The sequence below is a fragment of the Grus americana genome, chromosome 2 (assembly GCF_028858705.1).
Source record: "Grus americana isolate bGruAme1 chromosome 2, bGruAme1.mat, whole genome shotgun sequence".
In the NCBI taxonomy this organism is placed as follows: domain Eukaryota; kingdom Metazoa; phylum Chordata; class Aves; order Gruiformes; family Gruidae; genus Grus; species Grus americana.
In genome coordinates this window covers 80,225,093-80,240,830 of record NC_072853.1, presented here as the reverse complement: position 1 = coordinate 80,240,830, position 15,738 = coordinate 80,225,093, and the positions used below count along the sequence as shown (strand labels likewise).

At 38.4% G+C, this 15,738-nt stretch overlaps 1 protein-coding gene across 3 annotated transcripts in view; it reads left to right on the top strand.

The window, feature by feature from the left end:
- The window catches only part of CTNND2 (catenin delta 2), a 691,690-nt gene that overhangs the window by 117,680 nt on the left and 558,272 nt on the right, over window positions 1-15,738 (top strand). For all 3 annotated transcript variants that reach the window (XM_054816775.1, XM_054816773.1, XM_054816771.1), the window contains exon 2: window positions 9,866-9,999. In XM_054816775.1, the coding sequence (XP_054672750.1) occupies window positions 9,866-9,999 (134 nt within the window). The remainder of the gene's footprint in view (window positions 1-9,865; window positions 10,000-15,738) is intronic.

Below are 15,738 nucleotides of genomic sequence, written 5' to 3'. Positions count from 1 at the left end.
GACTGGATGGGTCCACAAAGAACAATCCCAAAAAGAAAACGGAGCCCTTGCTCTTTGGAAAGCCCCTGTGATGCATTAGCTAGAGTAAGAAGAGTGCTGACTTGATCCCTCATATCCCTGACCCCTAATTGAGCTTAAGCTTTTGCAAAGGTCTTTAAGATATCATGTCCCCTTCAACTAATCTATTTTCCCATCTAGTAATTTAAACATATGCTTTAGGATGTTGTGATAATTACTTAGGCAATCAGAAGAAATTTTCCCCTTGGAGGTATTTGGCAGGGTCTGGCAGATTTTCTTACCTTCCTGTTGACTCAGGAAATTATCAACCTATTTTTAAGAATACTTACCCAGCCACAAATTGTATCAAAGTGTCAGCAAAGATGGGACAGTAAAGGAAATCTACCATTTCAGTGGTTATGTGTGCAGGAGAAGGGAGGGCCCGTCTTTACAGACTTCCTACCCTGTTTCACTGTCACACAGCTGAAGGATTCAGCTTTATTGCAGAAATGTTTAATGCAACATTAGTAGATATCTGTACGGCTGTCTAGAGCCAATGCTGTCTCAGCCTTCAGTCACCTCCACAGTTTGACATTACCGAAGGAATGCAATAGGTCGTCTTTCTGCTGATGCTGATTCCTTGCATATCTAAATTCTCAGGCTTTGCCAATTTCTACTTCTTCCAGTTGGGATTTTGTTCCAAAAAACTACTGCAAACATCTTGGTTAGTCTAATGTACGTGATAATGTTTGAATTGGCTTTACAATATGCAATAATGAAAATGATTATTTTGGGTATTTTTTTCCTCCATATCTGCACCAAATATGACATGTGATATAGGGAATCATTTGCAAGAACTGCCAGGGCTATCATATTGTATGTTGTTCTGGCTCCTAACTTACACACTTACACCCACTGAATTCTTAGCTGATCGGAATGACTTGGTGAACACCATGAAAGCTGGTGGGTTTCTTGTTCATACATACAGTGCCAAATCTTTTTTTTTTTTTTTTTTTTTTTTTTTTTTGCTTACCACAGTTGTTAGAAGCTAGTGTGTTGGAGCTGTTGACAGCTGTAGGCTTTGAAATAACAACTGTCGTTCATATGCACAGGAGAAATAGAGGTTCCCTATAGCTATCATGCAATTATTATGTTGAAGAACATTGGAGTATTTTATGTATTTATTTTTTAATTAAAACCAGCTAGAAACAGGATCAGCATTAGTCCTTGCTTCTGAAATGTTGATATGAGTTACTGAAATTATAAACAGTAAATTTAAGTGTATCCCTAAACATGCAGTTTTAGGTTAAAAAAATGTATTCAAGTATTTTTGTTTTACAGTCAGTCCCCTTAATTTTGAAACAATAGCAAAAAAGTAAGAGCAAAGGAAGAGGAAAGTAGAGGAAAGGAAGCAAAAAATATTTCTAGGTGCATAATTGCATAGTGGATTACTGTAAGTGATTGGTTCTTATCCAAGGCTACTTCAGTGTCATTCATGGTTCTCCAGATTAGCACAGCAACAAGCCAAATTTGACTGCTGTGCAGTAAGACAGCATGACTTTTATAATGAATGCTCTCACTGATTAATGGTTCATTGTACAGGGAAAACCCACTGGGGAGCACATATTCCTTACTGCATTATCTTTTCAATTAAAGAAACATATTTGGATTTTGATTCCACTGATTTGATGCAGTTGCCAGTGTAGTGGGTAACTTTGCTTTTACCATAGATTTCCAGACATTGTGGAGGTGGTTTTTTGTTTGTTTGTTTTGTTTAACCTATCTACACTTTCTACCCATGAAAGGGTGATGTAACATTAGACTATGTAAATAGCATTAACAAAGTGACTTTTAAAGGATTATCAATCTAATATTTAAAAATGAAAGTCTGCCTCTTTAAGCAATATTCTCTTTTTCTTTAAGCATAGAGTATAAAAGAACCTATTAAAACAATGCAGTTTAAGTTGGAAAAGGACTGAAATGCTCAGTTTTACAGTTGATGCTGCTGCTTTTTCAGTTCTGGGGTTTTTTTGCAGTGTTCTACATGGATGCGGTGAATGAAGCACAGTGTTTCTGATGTGGAGGAGGAGGGGAATATAATCACTGAAAGGCAGATGCAGCCACCCCATCTGAGACAGTGGCAACATGTCATTGGTGAACTATGCCACCAAAATGCTTTTACCAGTGACGTCTTCATGGCTATACCTCATTAGTTTCCTACTTAGTAAATCTCTGCCCAGTATGATTAAAATATACATTAAAGCGTGTGTGCAAAATTAAACTTCCAAGTGAAACCACAGCATCTAACATTACCATTTTCATGCGCATTATAAATCATGTAAATACTTTGTTTTACCTAAGGATTTATATATAGTGTAGAATGTACCTCTGTGTATTGTGTATGTACCTCTATGCCTGAGTTCAGCCTGAACAGACTTTTGCAATTTGACCTTGGGACTAAGTTGGTTGTATTACCTCAGAGTAGGCATGAAATCCTGCTACAAGAAAGGGTGTCTGCCATCCAGCATCCACTGCCATCCCAAGGGTCACAGAAGGAATGTGGTCTTGCAATCTTTTATTTACCTGCTCTGAATGTTATGTTACTACTGTCTCTAGACATTTGTGGGATCTAGTCATAAAAATTTGTATCCATGTTTTTACATGTTGCTAAAATGTCCATGATGCATCTGTAAGAAAGGAATTAGATATATGGACCACCTCATCATTCATTTATGTTTGAATAGAATTTCATGAGAACAAGAAGGGGCTACCAGCCCAAAGTGTTTTGTGTCCCAGAAGAGTCCCAAGAACTCCCTGGAAAAAGTGAAGTTGCAGATATTCAAAAGAAATGCAAGAGAAATTAAAAAATCATTTTGAAATTTATATTGAGTACTTAGTTTGAGTAAGCATTTAAAAGTTAGCGAAACCTCTTGCTTTTTCAGTGTGTGTAGATGGCAAGACTTAGGAGGGCAGCTGAGGTCACTTGGTTTTTCAGGCTGGAGAACAGAAGGCTGAGGGGTGACCTCATTGCAGTCTACACCTTCCTCAAGGAGGGCAGCGGAGCAAGGGGTGCTGATCTCGTGTCTCCAGTGACCAGCCACAGGACACAAAGAAATGAAACGAAACTGCATCAGGGGAAGTTCAGATTGACATGAGGAAAAGGTTCTTCACTGAGAGGGTGTTTGGTCACTGGAACAGCTCCCCAGGGAAGTGGTCACGGCACCAAGCCCGTCAGAGCTCAAGGAGCGTCTGTATGATGCTCTTAGTCATACAGTTTAGTTTTAGGTAGTCCTGCGAGGAGCAGGGAGTTGGACTCAATGATTCTTATGGGTCCCTTCCAAATTGAGATATTGTATGATTCTAAGGTAGCTTTAAAAAAGAGGTTCTCCCCCTGTTCCCTTTTCTCCCTTTTCCCCTTAAGTGTTATGAGCTGTTACCATAAATATAACTTAACAGTGAAAATCAGCAAGTCATTTGAAAAAGTGCAATTACTTTTGAATGTGTGGTATTTCTATTTCAGCTCTTTGAAAAAGACCATTTTGAAATAATCTATCCTTTCTACTGTTTTGTTGCTTTGGTGTTCTTTAACTCCTTATCTAGAAAAATGAAAATTATGTAGTCTCGTTTTTACTGAGAGTCAGTCTCTCAGAGACTTATGACCTTATCATGTTAAGGTTCCAGGCATCGCAAAAATGTTTGTTTAGAAACAGCTTTTTCATTGGAATTCTGTAAATTTTGCACAGTGATAGTTTTGGGGCTGTTATAAGTATTAATACAGGGTACCTTTTGTGCTGAAATGGAAATGTGTGGCTTTCCATCAAGAAGGTGCCTTAACAAGAGGAAGTACAAATATCTGTATTTGAACTTGCAAAAGCCATAGCTTGAGTTCAGAGAGAAGCTGGGTTTAACTGTCTCAGAAGTGGCTTCTTTCTTTCTTACCTTCTGACTCAAGAACTAACACATTGACCCTCTCTGTCCCGTATATCTTAATAGTAATGCTTGAAGTAGGACTCAGGTCAGATTTTAAGTTTTTGATAAGTAGTTACATGACAAAAGTGATTTTTAACCTGCTTTTCCAAAGGTTTATGTAGTGGCTTTCTTAATGATATTAAATAATTTTTAATTCTGTTGACTGATTTTTTTTTTCAGATTTTACAAAGTGATCAAGGGCAAAAAGTTTAAAAACAAAACCAACAACAAAAAGTGAAACAAGAAAAACAATTTTTGTTGAAATCCGTTGCTATACGTAATGAGATGGATGCCTGACAGTTGGTTATGGATTATGGAATTATAGTAGGTAGATAGCAAAGAATAAAGAAGCGTTGCTGAAGTTATTTTGATGGGGAGTTAAAGTAACCAGTGTACCCACATAAGCTGTAGAGTTTCTTTTGATTCAGTTACTCCCTGAGCAGTGTTTGCCTGTCTGTATTCCAGATAATACTTTATGATGTTTATCATACTGGTTTTCCATAGCTATATAAAAGTAGGTTTTTTCCTTCTGTTTCTTATTTTGTCCAATAAATTTTTTTCAAATACTTCCACCACTGTACTTGATAGTGATTTAACAGGAATCTTAATCTGGTGAGGTTTTATATGGCTTTCATTGGCTCATGAGATGGTGACCATGGTAGTTCTCAGATGTAGATTATAGTTGTATAGTGTACACAACCGTAGATTGTATGTAACTATCCAGGAATCCATGTTGTCACAAGATAAAAACCAAACCAAAACCCCAAGCCATTTCTGCTGTCTACCTTTCTTGTTAAGTCAAAACCAGCTTGTGGGGTGTGGTGGGTTCACCTGCTCTGGCTGCCAGACCCCACCCAGCCGATTGCTCTCCCCAACAGGACAGGGAAGAAAATAAGATGGAAAAACTCCTGGATTGAGATACAGACAGGGAAGTCACTGACCAGTTACTGTCATGGGCAAGACAGACCAGACTTGGGGAAAATTCACTTAATTTATTGTCAGTTAAAATAGAATTGGACTGTGAGAAACAAAGAGAAAACCTAAAACACCTTCCCCATACCTCCTTTTTTTCCCAGGCTCAGCTTCACCCCTTCACCCCCAACTCCCGTACTTCCTCCTCCCCGTGCCCTGAGCAGCAATGGGGAATAGAGGGGGCTGCGGTCAGTCCATACCAGCTCCTCTCTACCTCTTCTTCCTCCTCACACTTCTCCCTGCTCTGGGCCTTCCCACGGGCTGCAGGGAAACACCCGCCCCACCGGGGTCTCTCCCGGGGCCGCAGGGGCACCTCAGCGGGGGGCCTGGAGCCCCTCCTGCCCTCCTCCCGCTCTCCCCCCGGGGCTCGCAGGGCTGTTTCTCACCCGGTTTCCCTCAGCCCTGGCTGCCAGGCAGCGCTTTGCCCTTTCTTACCCAGGCTTTCCCCGAGGCGCCCGCCCGTGGCTGAGGGGCTCAGCTGTGCCCTGCGGTGGGGCCCTTGGAGCCGGCTGGAACCGGCTGTGTCCGGCACCGGGCAGCCCCAGCCACTCCCCCCCACAGGGGCCGCACCTGCACCCGGTACGTGGGCAGGGGATGGTTTTGTTTGGATTTATAGGGTTGATTGGTTTTATTCATTAGAGAGAGGTAAAGTTTTTAGATACTCTTAGAAAGAAAAGGAAAAAGAAAAAAAAAGTCAAACTCCAGATAGAATTTTGCCATTGCTGTGGAGTACGGGAAGCCATGAATTATTTATGTCTGACTTCCCAGTGTGTTCCCAAAAGGCTAGCAGTATTTTTCCTGTTCATCTATCTATGATTGTCTAAGATTTTAATTTGATTCTCTCAGGAGCATGTATATGCTCTGATTTACAGAACCTCATTTGTATTTTTGTGACACTGATAGGAAATATTGTTGCTGTTGTGGAAATTAAATGCAGCAAATTTACTTTGTGTTGTAGTTACTCAGCTACGGTGTACTCTGTTAAGCTGCTTAATTTTTGTTTTTCTTCTCCTACTTGCTCTAATTTTCCTTTTGTGTTTAGTGCTAAGCTCCCATGAGCGTGGGTTAAAAGGCTATCAGCCAGCTGGTTTTATCAGGAAAAATGAAAAGAATTGGGGTAGCTTTTCTGGAGAAGAGAAGGCAGAGCAGAAGGAAAGGTACAGTGGTCATCATCGTGCGGGATAATGATTTTTTTGAAGAGGACTGGTGGAATAATTCTATTTTTTTGTGTGTGTGTATTAAACACTAAAGCAAGTTTCCTACTGGTAAGGCTGGTGGAGCCCTGAGACAGAGGCAGTGGCCGTGGGAGGCTGCAGGGAGGGAAGCTGTGGGGGGCTGGTTAAGCGTATTAAATATCCAGAATGACTTAGGAAAAAAATCTGTCTTGTCTAGAGATTTGGTAGTGCTCTAGGGGCTTGGAGGCCTATTTCAGCCTTATTTTTTGTAATTCTACAAGTTTTAAGTCCCGTTAAAACCTGAGAATGTCCAATTTCTTACGCTAAAGACCCAGCTAAATGACAGGTATACCTGCTCTCACTGAGCAGATGGACTGGTGCAAACGCGGGCTTTTGCTATGTTAGTGTTTGCTGTTGAAACACTATCACTGATTCATGTATGGGTTTTTTTAATATAACTGCCTTTGGTACAGTGGCTTCTCTATTGCTTGTGAAAACTCATTTTGTGTTTCCTTTCTATGTTCTATATTTGTGTAATGAAAAAATGTTGAAATATGTAATGTTAGCAGCTCAGCTGGATAACATCATGCTGTAGATTCAATGATACTAGCTTACTAAGTGCAATTGGCTGCAATCTATACCCCTCCAACAACTGTAATAATAAACTGGACTAATGAGGTAGATGTTAGAAATTATATTCTCTGTCCAGAAGGAATATTTTAATAGGTGCACAAAACATTACTTTTCTCTGTTTCTAGATGAAGATGACACACAGTGTGCTTTTATATATATATATATTTTTTTTTTTTTTCCTTTTTTTCTCTTTTGAGATCTGTACATTAAAAAAACCCAAAATCCTGGAAATATGCAGTGGGTTTAGAATATTATCTACTGTTCTGTCCAGAGTTTGAGCCTATTTGAACCAAGAACAATTTATTGTAGCAGATGATTGTGTAATAAGATTTTTTTTTCATATGAACTGATACTTACAAAATTGTAGGCTACTAAAGGAGTTTTTGATGTGTTCTTTGTTAGAAACAAAATGTTTACAAAAACTTACAGCCTAAAAATTTTCCCACCACCTTCCTAAACACCTAACAGCAACAGAAACCCACTGTGCCTCAGTGGGCCTCATTTGGATTTGCTCCCAGGGAGTGTCACAGGCCAAAACCAGTCTTTTGAGTCTGGGAATTTAATTTAATTAGATATATTGCCAATTAACGTAAGCTTTAAATTACTGATTTTGGTATTGAGAAATAAAGAAGGCAACCAATTAAATGAATGTGGAGAGGAGACACCTCTCCCTGTCCTGGTGTCACATCCCCTGGCTACATGTTAGACTTGATCCCTTCGGTGGGGTGACGGGTGAGGTCCTCCGACACAGGCCAGCCCTGCGGCAACCCCATCCCCAAACATGCACGCTTACGAAAACCCTCCCAATTTTACCTGATACGGAGAGGAAATGAGGGTCTCCTTGACCGCAGCCAAAGGCCTTCCCAGTAGTGTTTGTGTCTTCCTAGTCAGGCCAAGTAACTGTGTGCTGTGGTAGGGAGCTGGGGATGGGGGGAGCAGGTAGGTCCTCTTAATATTTCAGATGAAAATTTAAATGGACCTCAAATGATAGTTACTTGCAGAGCTGGGGGCAGGACTAAGGAGTTCTTGACTCCTAGTCTTGTTTAGTTTGCTGGGTTTTACCTCTTTGGGCTGGCGTTTACGGAAAGGCGGATTGAGCAGAGTCTCCCTGCCGGGGGTCAGGCAGCCCCGGAGGGGCAGGAGGACGAGCTGCGCAGGCAAAGGGGCTTTTTCCAGGGGGCTTCTTCACAACTGCAGAGAAAGCAATCCTGCAGCAGGGGAGCTGCTCTCAGCCAACCTGTCTGAAACTATTTAGCAGGCGCCCCATTCACAGCTCTGGTGTTTCTTCCCAACCCAGGGCAGTCGTGGGGAGGCTGTTCTTTGCGCTTCGTGCTGTTGTAGTTCCACGTGTCTCCCTGGTGAGTCGCTCCGATCGGGAAGCGTGGCTTCCCACTGCCCAGAGTGAGTATCTGCAAGGGCGGTAGGGCCGTTTCGTGTGTCCTTACTCATGTTCCTGAATCTTGCGGTCTCTTGCCTTCCTGTGCACAATTTTCAGCTGGACTTGACAGGCAAGAAGCAATGCACTCCAGTGTTTTCTGCGAATATAGCTCTACGAAATGAACTATTAGACCAGTTGTATTTTTTCAGGTAAATTGCACTACCAAACAGAAAATTACTTTGTTTTCTATTATGAAAATGCAATTAATAATTTAGTAAAAAAAAAAAAAAGAAAAAGAAAATAATTAGATTGTTTGAAGGTAAGATACTAGAAAAAGCATGTATATGTATGTGTATATGTCTTTTCTGTGGTACTTTACAAGACAGTAGCAAATTTAATTGTATGCCACGAACTAGGTAACTTGGTATAATAGAATCCGGTTCCTTTGTTGCACAAAATGAGAAAATATAATTCAGAAGTCCTTTTAGATTTATGTATTGGAATCATATGGAAGTTCTGTGCTGTGTACTTGTGATTGAAGGAGACAGCTATATCATCTGAGTTTTTAAAGATTAACTTCAAATAGTGTATGTATCGGGAGCCAGAGATTTGTCGTTTACCACTTTCAGTGTTTTGCTTACAAAAAGTGAGTTGTATGAAAATATGTAGCTTCTTTAATTAAAATGATATATAATCTCATGCTTCAATGTATTAACTAATCTAGCCTGACATGTAGGGAGACTTCTTTTATGAGAAATAACCAACTTTTTAATGAATAATCTGTAATTTCATGTTTTTGTCTTGCGTATATATGCCAGTGTCCTGAGCTTCAAGAAGCTTTGGGAAAAGACTGCCCCACTGGGCTGCGTGAGTGTTCTTGGGCAGCCTGTGGGCCAGTTCTCTTCCACAAAATAATTCTGGCCAGCTCTCACATGCACATGATCTTATCCTAACTCGCCTGTGCATAACCATGCAACCTGCCTCTCTGCTCCTTTACTTCTGGAGTGCAGCACAACTTGCCAGTAGAGATGTACCTATAGTGACGTTTACACAGAGATTGTACGCTATACCTTAGCCTTCAGAAAGATAAATCTTTCCACAGTCGTCACCACCATTTTTCTCTCTAAAAAAGAATACTAGAAATTCCTTCAAGTGCTAAGAATCTTTGGGTTTTTGTAACAGGTCTCAAAAATGGTATAACAGCTGGTGTGCTGTCTTTCTCAAAAATACTCTTGATAAAATGTTGTCAAAAATCACCTTCTAGACAGAAGAAAGGTGAAGTTAGTTACCTGGGCTTAAAATATAATACATATTAAATAATCATGCACATAAAAGTCAACACTAGATGTTTTATATTTCTCTCATGTTCATTTGTTGGCTTTCTGTTTGCAAAGCATTTCATGATTCATTGCTTTCATGATATTGTAATTTCATGTTGGATGCTGCCACTGGAATACTATACAAAAATCACAGCTGTAAATCATTTGAATCCTCTCCAAATGTACTGTGGTGAATATTTTGGAATAAGACTGGGAGATCATTTATTATTTTGTTTTATAATTAATTTAGAACTAGTTTTAGTTTTAAATAAGTGATATATTCATTCTATATTACAGAATAGAAGCATGTTCTACAATTTTTTTTCTTAAATTAGTATTATTATTCTTATATGTGTATGATTTCTTATATGCATCAGGTTTCTAATAACAGAATCATTATTTTGTTTTTGTATAAACTGCAGAAACTATGCCTGTTCCAGACCAGCCCTCGTCTTCTGACAAGACAAGTTCCCTTAGTCCTGTGTTGAACACATCCAATGGCGATGGCTCTGAAACTGAGACAACCTCTGCCATTCTAGCTTCAGTTAAAGAACAGGTATGCAAGTGCTGCATCCGCAGGCTAGAAAACCAATAATATGATTTTATGTTTTTTACAAAGGTTTCATAGGTGGTATCTGAATAATTTCATTAGCAAATGCATGTTGCAAAGAATATTTAGTTAAATATTTCTTCATGTCTTAGCGTATTTCCATGTGCTGTCCTACAGTAAATTTAATATAATTTAATTGAATTGTTCATTTTATTCTCCACTTTCACTCTTTACTGCGAGTGGTGGTTTTCAGAGATGCCTCTTTTTCTTGTTGGCAATCTGCATGTGGAGTTGCGGCATACAGGCATGGCATATAAGGACTATAGACAAATGAGTAGTTGTGGAGAAGACGTGTTATTCTATACTTTTTAGGTAAAAGGATTTATAAGAATCCTAGGATTTTAAAATTTAACATATACATGTTTTGGGGGTTTTTTGTGTGTAAAACTTCATGTGAGATTATTTTAGGGCAAAATTGGGTAGGGACAGAGGCTTTCAGGCTTGGATGATGAAAACCAAAAGTATTAGAAATTTTTGAAAGAAAGGTCTTCAGTGTGATTCTCTGCTCAATTCTAGTAAGACAGATATGGACATTTTCATGTAAATTTTTGTGGGCTGAGTGTCTAGGATTTTGCTTCGTGCCTCTTTGTACATCAGGAGATGGTCAATATTCCAGTTCGTGAAAACACCTGGTCTCTGTTGCTACCTCATTTGGCTCAACACCAGCAACAGATTATCCCTAAAAGAGATGTTAAAAGCTGCTTTTAGTCAGCTTTCTCCTTGCTGAAGGTGTCTAAATTGGTTGTCCAATTATACAGTAGTGATCTTTTGCCTAAGACATTTACTGCTTCTTTAGTAAAATTGGCTTTTATAAAAATTGGGCTTTTATAAAAATTGTCACTTTGCTCTTCATTTTTTAAATTTTTCTTTTGTACCAATTCTCTCCTTTGGGTGTTAAAGGTTAGTTATATTTTCTGGTTCTGAAAAGAGGAGTGCAAGAAAGGAAGGTTGTAACGTAGAGTTTTGTCTTAAGATTTGTGACGTGCTGTTGTATTGTAATTACCTATGGTTTAGATGTTTGTATGCATATTCTCTTCCAGGACAATAGCATTACTTGGGCATGTACCAGTGTTTCAGCCTGTGTTACAGTATTATTTTGAAGAAAAATACCTGCCTTAGCTTTTGACTGTCTGATGTTGAAAAAACGTACAGGGAAGTTAGATAGGTAGAAGATATGTTGCATCGTATTCTGCCCGTTAAAATGTGAAACACGGTATTGAATAGTGAGAAGTTCTCTGTTGTTGGGTTTTGTGATGATATTGCTAGTTTATACCTGGTCGTATATTTTGCAACTGAACCTCCTACCCTCATAAATCAGTGAATTGAGTACTAGAGAGAATTCATGCTGAATCCACTAGATGAAAAGGGTTTTAAGTGGTAAAATATTAGCAAGGCTATTTCTGATTCCTGTGAACCACAGCAAAAAGGAGTCTGTAATAAAGGAGTTGCGCATTCCCTTGTCACCAAGAACAGCCTAGCCATCTAACCTAAGGTACTGCCGAGTAACAAGATAATATCTTGAATTATTGTGGTACAGGGTACCAAAATTTCCCACGTGTTCTGTAAAGTAAACTTCTTTCTTGACAGATGATCTCTGGTCAGACCTGTCTTGAAGCTGGAAGACTGCACTAAGCTCAAAAATGAGACTGTTTTTTTGAGTTTGGTGGTTGGTTGGTGTGGGGGTTTTTTTGTTTGTTTGTTTTGTTTTGTTTTTTTTTTTAATCTGAATGCATTCCTCAGAGTATATGGTGACTTCAGTAAACTGGACTTAACGGCACACACTTAGGTTCAGTCACGCTCACTACTGGGGAAAGCCGTGTAACTCCAATATTCTGTTTTTATTTTGTAGTAAAGATTTGAAAGAAAAGAAAAGAAAACAAATCAAACCAAACCTGCTTTTGGGTGTTTTCTCTTCCCACAATGTTGTGTGTTTTGACAGACTTCCATTATTTAATGTTCTGTTGGAAGAATTCTAGGTAAGGCCACCATCCTGTGCTTTAAGCAGATGAAATGCATTAAATGGATTCTGCATTAGGGGAGTAAATGAAGTAAGTTTCTAACTGACTGTTCAGATGGATAGCCCTCTGCTTTTTAGAAGAAGGAATTAATTACTTTGCTGCCTGGTATATGATTTTGCTTTATGTGCCCTTTCACTGTAGCTGAAAATATACCTAGAGTTTTAGAAATATGAACAATTATTCAAAAGTACTGCTAATAAAGGAAAAGATGATTGAGTTCATAGTTAAGGTATGTTTTGATGAATCAAGTATGCTGCTTTTTTTTTTCATCTGCTGATGCTTAACTTTAAAAAGTTTCCTTTTTGTAATTCTCTCGGAACACTTGTGGCAACTTCTTGTGTTACTTATCATGAAATAACTGGAAAAGTATCTTTGAGTGAATGCAACAGGGTAAATTGTGGGATTTATGGTATCGATGACTGTAATAGGTGTTTGCAGTCTTTGGAGAGGGCAGGATACACGAAAGAAAGCACAGAGAAGAAGTCATACATGTTATATTTATTTGCTCTACTTAAATTTCCTATGTGAAACTAAATGATTTATTCAGAAAATCTGAAGCTTTGCTGTGCTTAGTTTGAAGAACACACATCCCTGCGCTGTCCTGTTTTGAGGAACAGATTTATTGGGTCCAAAAAATTTATTGGGTCTAAAAAATTGTGCTTGATATGTCACATGTAAAGTGGCATTCATGCTGGTCATGACTGGATCAGAAGATTTAACCACGTGCCTTTCAAGGTGAGGGTTTCTGTCAAAATAGAAATTGAAGCCTGTATTTTGTTGTTGAGGAGTTAGGTTGACTTGAGGAAATTCAAATCCTGAACTCCTTGCTTTAACGTATAAGCCATTTCATTTGTGTTTTATCTCTGAACAAGATTGCTGAATCACTTTTGGGTTTCAGACTTCTGAGATGCAATTGAGAAAAAGTGATGGATAAAGAATATGAATCTGGTTTTTACCCCGTGCTGCTAACTTTCTTAATGTCAGCAGGCACTGCTGGAGGGGAGGTTGGAATCATACACCATATGTCTGAGAAATCATGAGATGCCAGGCAGTGAACTTTGGCTTAGGTGTTTTCAAGCTGTCCTAATGAAGAGGAAGGGTTAATAACTTCTGTGAAAGTGAAAGCGTTTGGTGGGGAGTTTTTGTGGTTGGTTGGTTTGTTTGTTTTTAGGCAGTCTGAAACAAATTCTTTAAAGAGAAGTCATCAAGTAATGTTAAACTACTCGACAAATAGTTTCAGTTTTCCATGCTGTATAAAATCTGGTTAAATATCTGTGTATGACGAAGTATTTTTAATTTCTTATGATGTACTGACAAACACATTTGGCCCAAGGCTTCATAGGTTTTAGAAAACATAAGGCCATTTCTGTTTCTGCTTTGTCATCTGCTTTTGTATCTGTAAATATGGGAAAAATTCTTCAACAAACAAAGTGACGTATCAGGACTCTATGATTTGTGAGAACAGATGTGATAGATACAACTATTCTGCATAAAGTGTGATACTTTTCTGATTGGGAATTTCCACCTGTGCAAGAGACTTCTGATCCCACTTGGTTTTAAAAAATTCCTGGGAAGAGAGCTATTGATAATGCTGTTTTGAAGGTAGAAATAGCTGCTGGAGCACCTTGTGGGTAAATATGTAGCAAAGCTGATTCTCTTCCTGGAGGTCTCCAGGCGTATGTGTTCACAGTACTTTGGTTCTTGGCATACAGAAACTGCTCCCTTGGTAGCTGGGGAGGAATGTAGTGACCTAGCAGCGGCTTGGTTTTGGGCTCTTTTTTCATAAAAACACTTGGAGAACATGAGATAAAATAATTTCCTAAGATTGAGATCCATCTTGAAGCACTGACAACTATATTCAACTCAGAAATAGTATCTTACATTTGTTTTAGTATCTTTGTGACTCTAGTTCCCTTTACCATCTTAGTAAAGTTAGTTCTCTTAGTTTCAGAGAGCAGCTCTTTCTCTTTCAGAAAACTTATGCAAAGAACAAGTTGTGTTATGCTTAATATTTCTTTTGAATCCTTTTTAAATCTAGCTATTTCAAATAAAGATACTTGTTTCCAGATACCTGTCTTCATTTTCCCCTCTCTCCAGAAAAAACTTAGGCTCCAAGACTTATGTAATATTTCTCACACTGTTTAAATAAACGATTGATTAATGCGTTCTTTATATCATAGCGCTGATTCCAGAGACAACAGAAGTTTTTGGCTTTGAGATGGTTGCTGATAGGTCTTTTGGGGGTTTTGTTCGTTTAGTTTTGTTAAAATAAGAATGAGTGTGTCATCTTTAGGGTTAAAAATATTCAGCTTTACAAGACGTTTTTTTTTCTAAAGTAACTGCTGTTACTTTTAAATATCTGCCAAATTACCCATTAGAAAGCTACTCGTTTGTCAAGAAATTGTGGTTAAAACTAGTCTAAAAACACGTACAGGGTCATGACTGAGTGTTGTAAAGCATGTCAGTATTAAAGGATAATATACGTGACAAGTGAACTTGTATGTTAGGTGTTAGTACTCATCTGAAACAGGGTTATGTATGTTGTTCACAACTTACGTATATATATATATATAAGTAAAACTGCAGATAGGAATGGCTGTAGAAGTTGAAAGATTTAATTTCTTGGCTCTGCCAGATTGTTTTTCCCATGTCTTTATATCATGATTGAAGCTGCAGAACAAAATCACATATCTAGATGGATATTTCAATTCAGACTATTTTTTAGGGTTTTAAGGCCAGAAGATACTTGTGAAATCATCTAGTCTGATCAGGAGGTCATGACATTTCATAGAGTCATCCAAGTACTGGGCCCCAAGTCTGATGACAGAATGACTTTTGCAGCTGTTTTCCCTAATATAATGCATGCCATATTGTAATACATAATATTCACCAAAATAAAATCTCATTCTTGCCTTAGTAGAAGAGCCAGTAATTACTCTAGTAACCTTAAGTATTCTGTAACTTTTCTAAATAGGTTCAATTATGATATATTCATGTCTTGCTTCGCCTCAAACATCAGGCTCTATCTCTGCCTTTAAAAGTTTTAGCAGCTCTATTTCAGACCCATGTAATTATATTCAATCAATATATATTTCCTTCATCATCTCTCTAAGTAGCATGTCAATGTATTTACTTCCTTAGTTATAGAACTCCCTTGTTTCCAATGGGGTTTTAAAATATTCTTCCTTTTTGCCATTTTTTATTTTCATTAATACATTGATTTTAGATAAGAACTAGACTTGGCTGTATCATATGTTTTAAGTAGCACAAGTCTATACAGTGGATGCCATACTTCTAAGTTGCTGGATGGACCAACATATTATTAAAATATGAAGCTTTGTGAGTACAGCTAGTGCTTCCCAGGTACATCCTCAAGTTGATGGGAATTGCTTTTGAGATGTACGATTCCATTACTGGAAATAGGGAGTTGAGTGGAGAAGTTTTGAAGAGTGTCACCACAGTGGCTGGTGAAGAAGGAAATTATTTAATATGCTTACTATACACCCTGCTCTGTAGGATTCTCCAGTTCTTGATTTAGCCTGCGACTGGTTTCACGTAGCTCTTTGGAGCAGCTGTGAGTGTATTCATGTTGTGTTTCTCAGGAAACGGCATTTTAGAAGAATGGAGACTTGGACAAATAATTCCTATTCAGAACCCTGTATCCTGT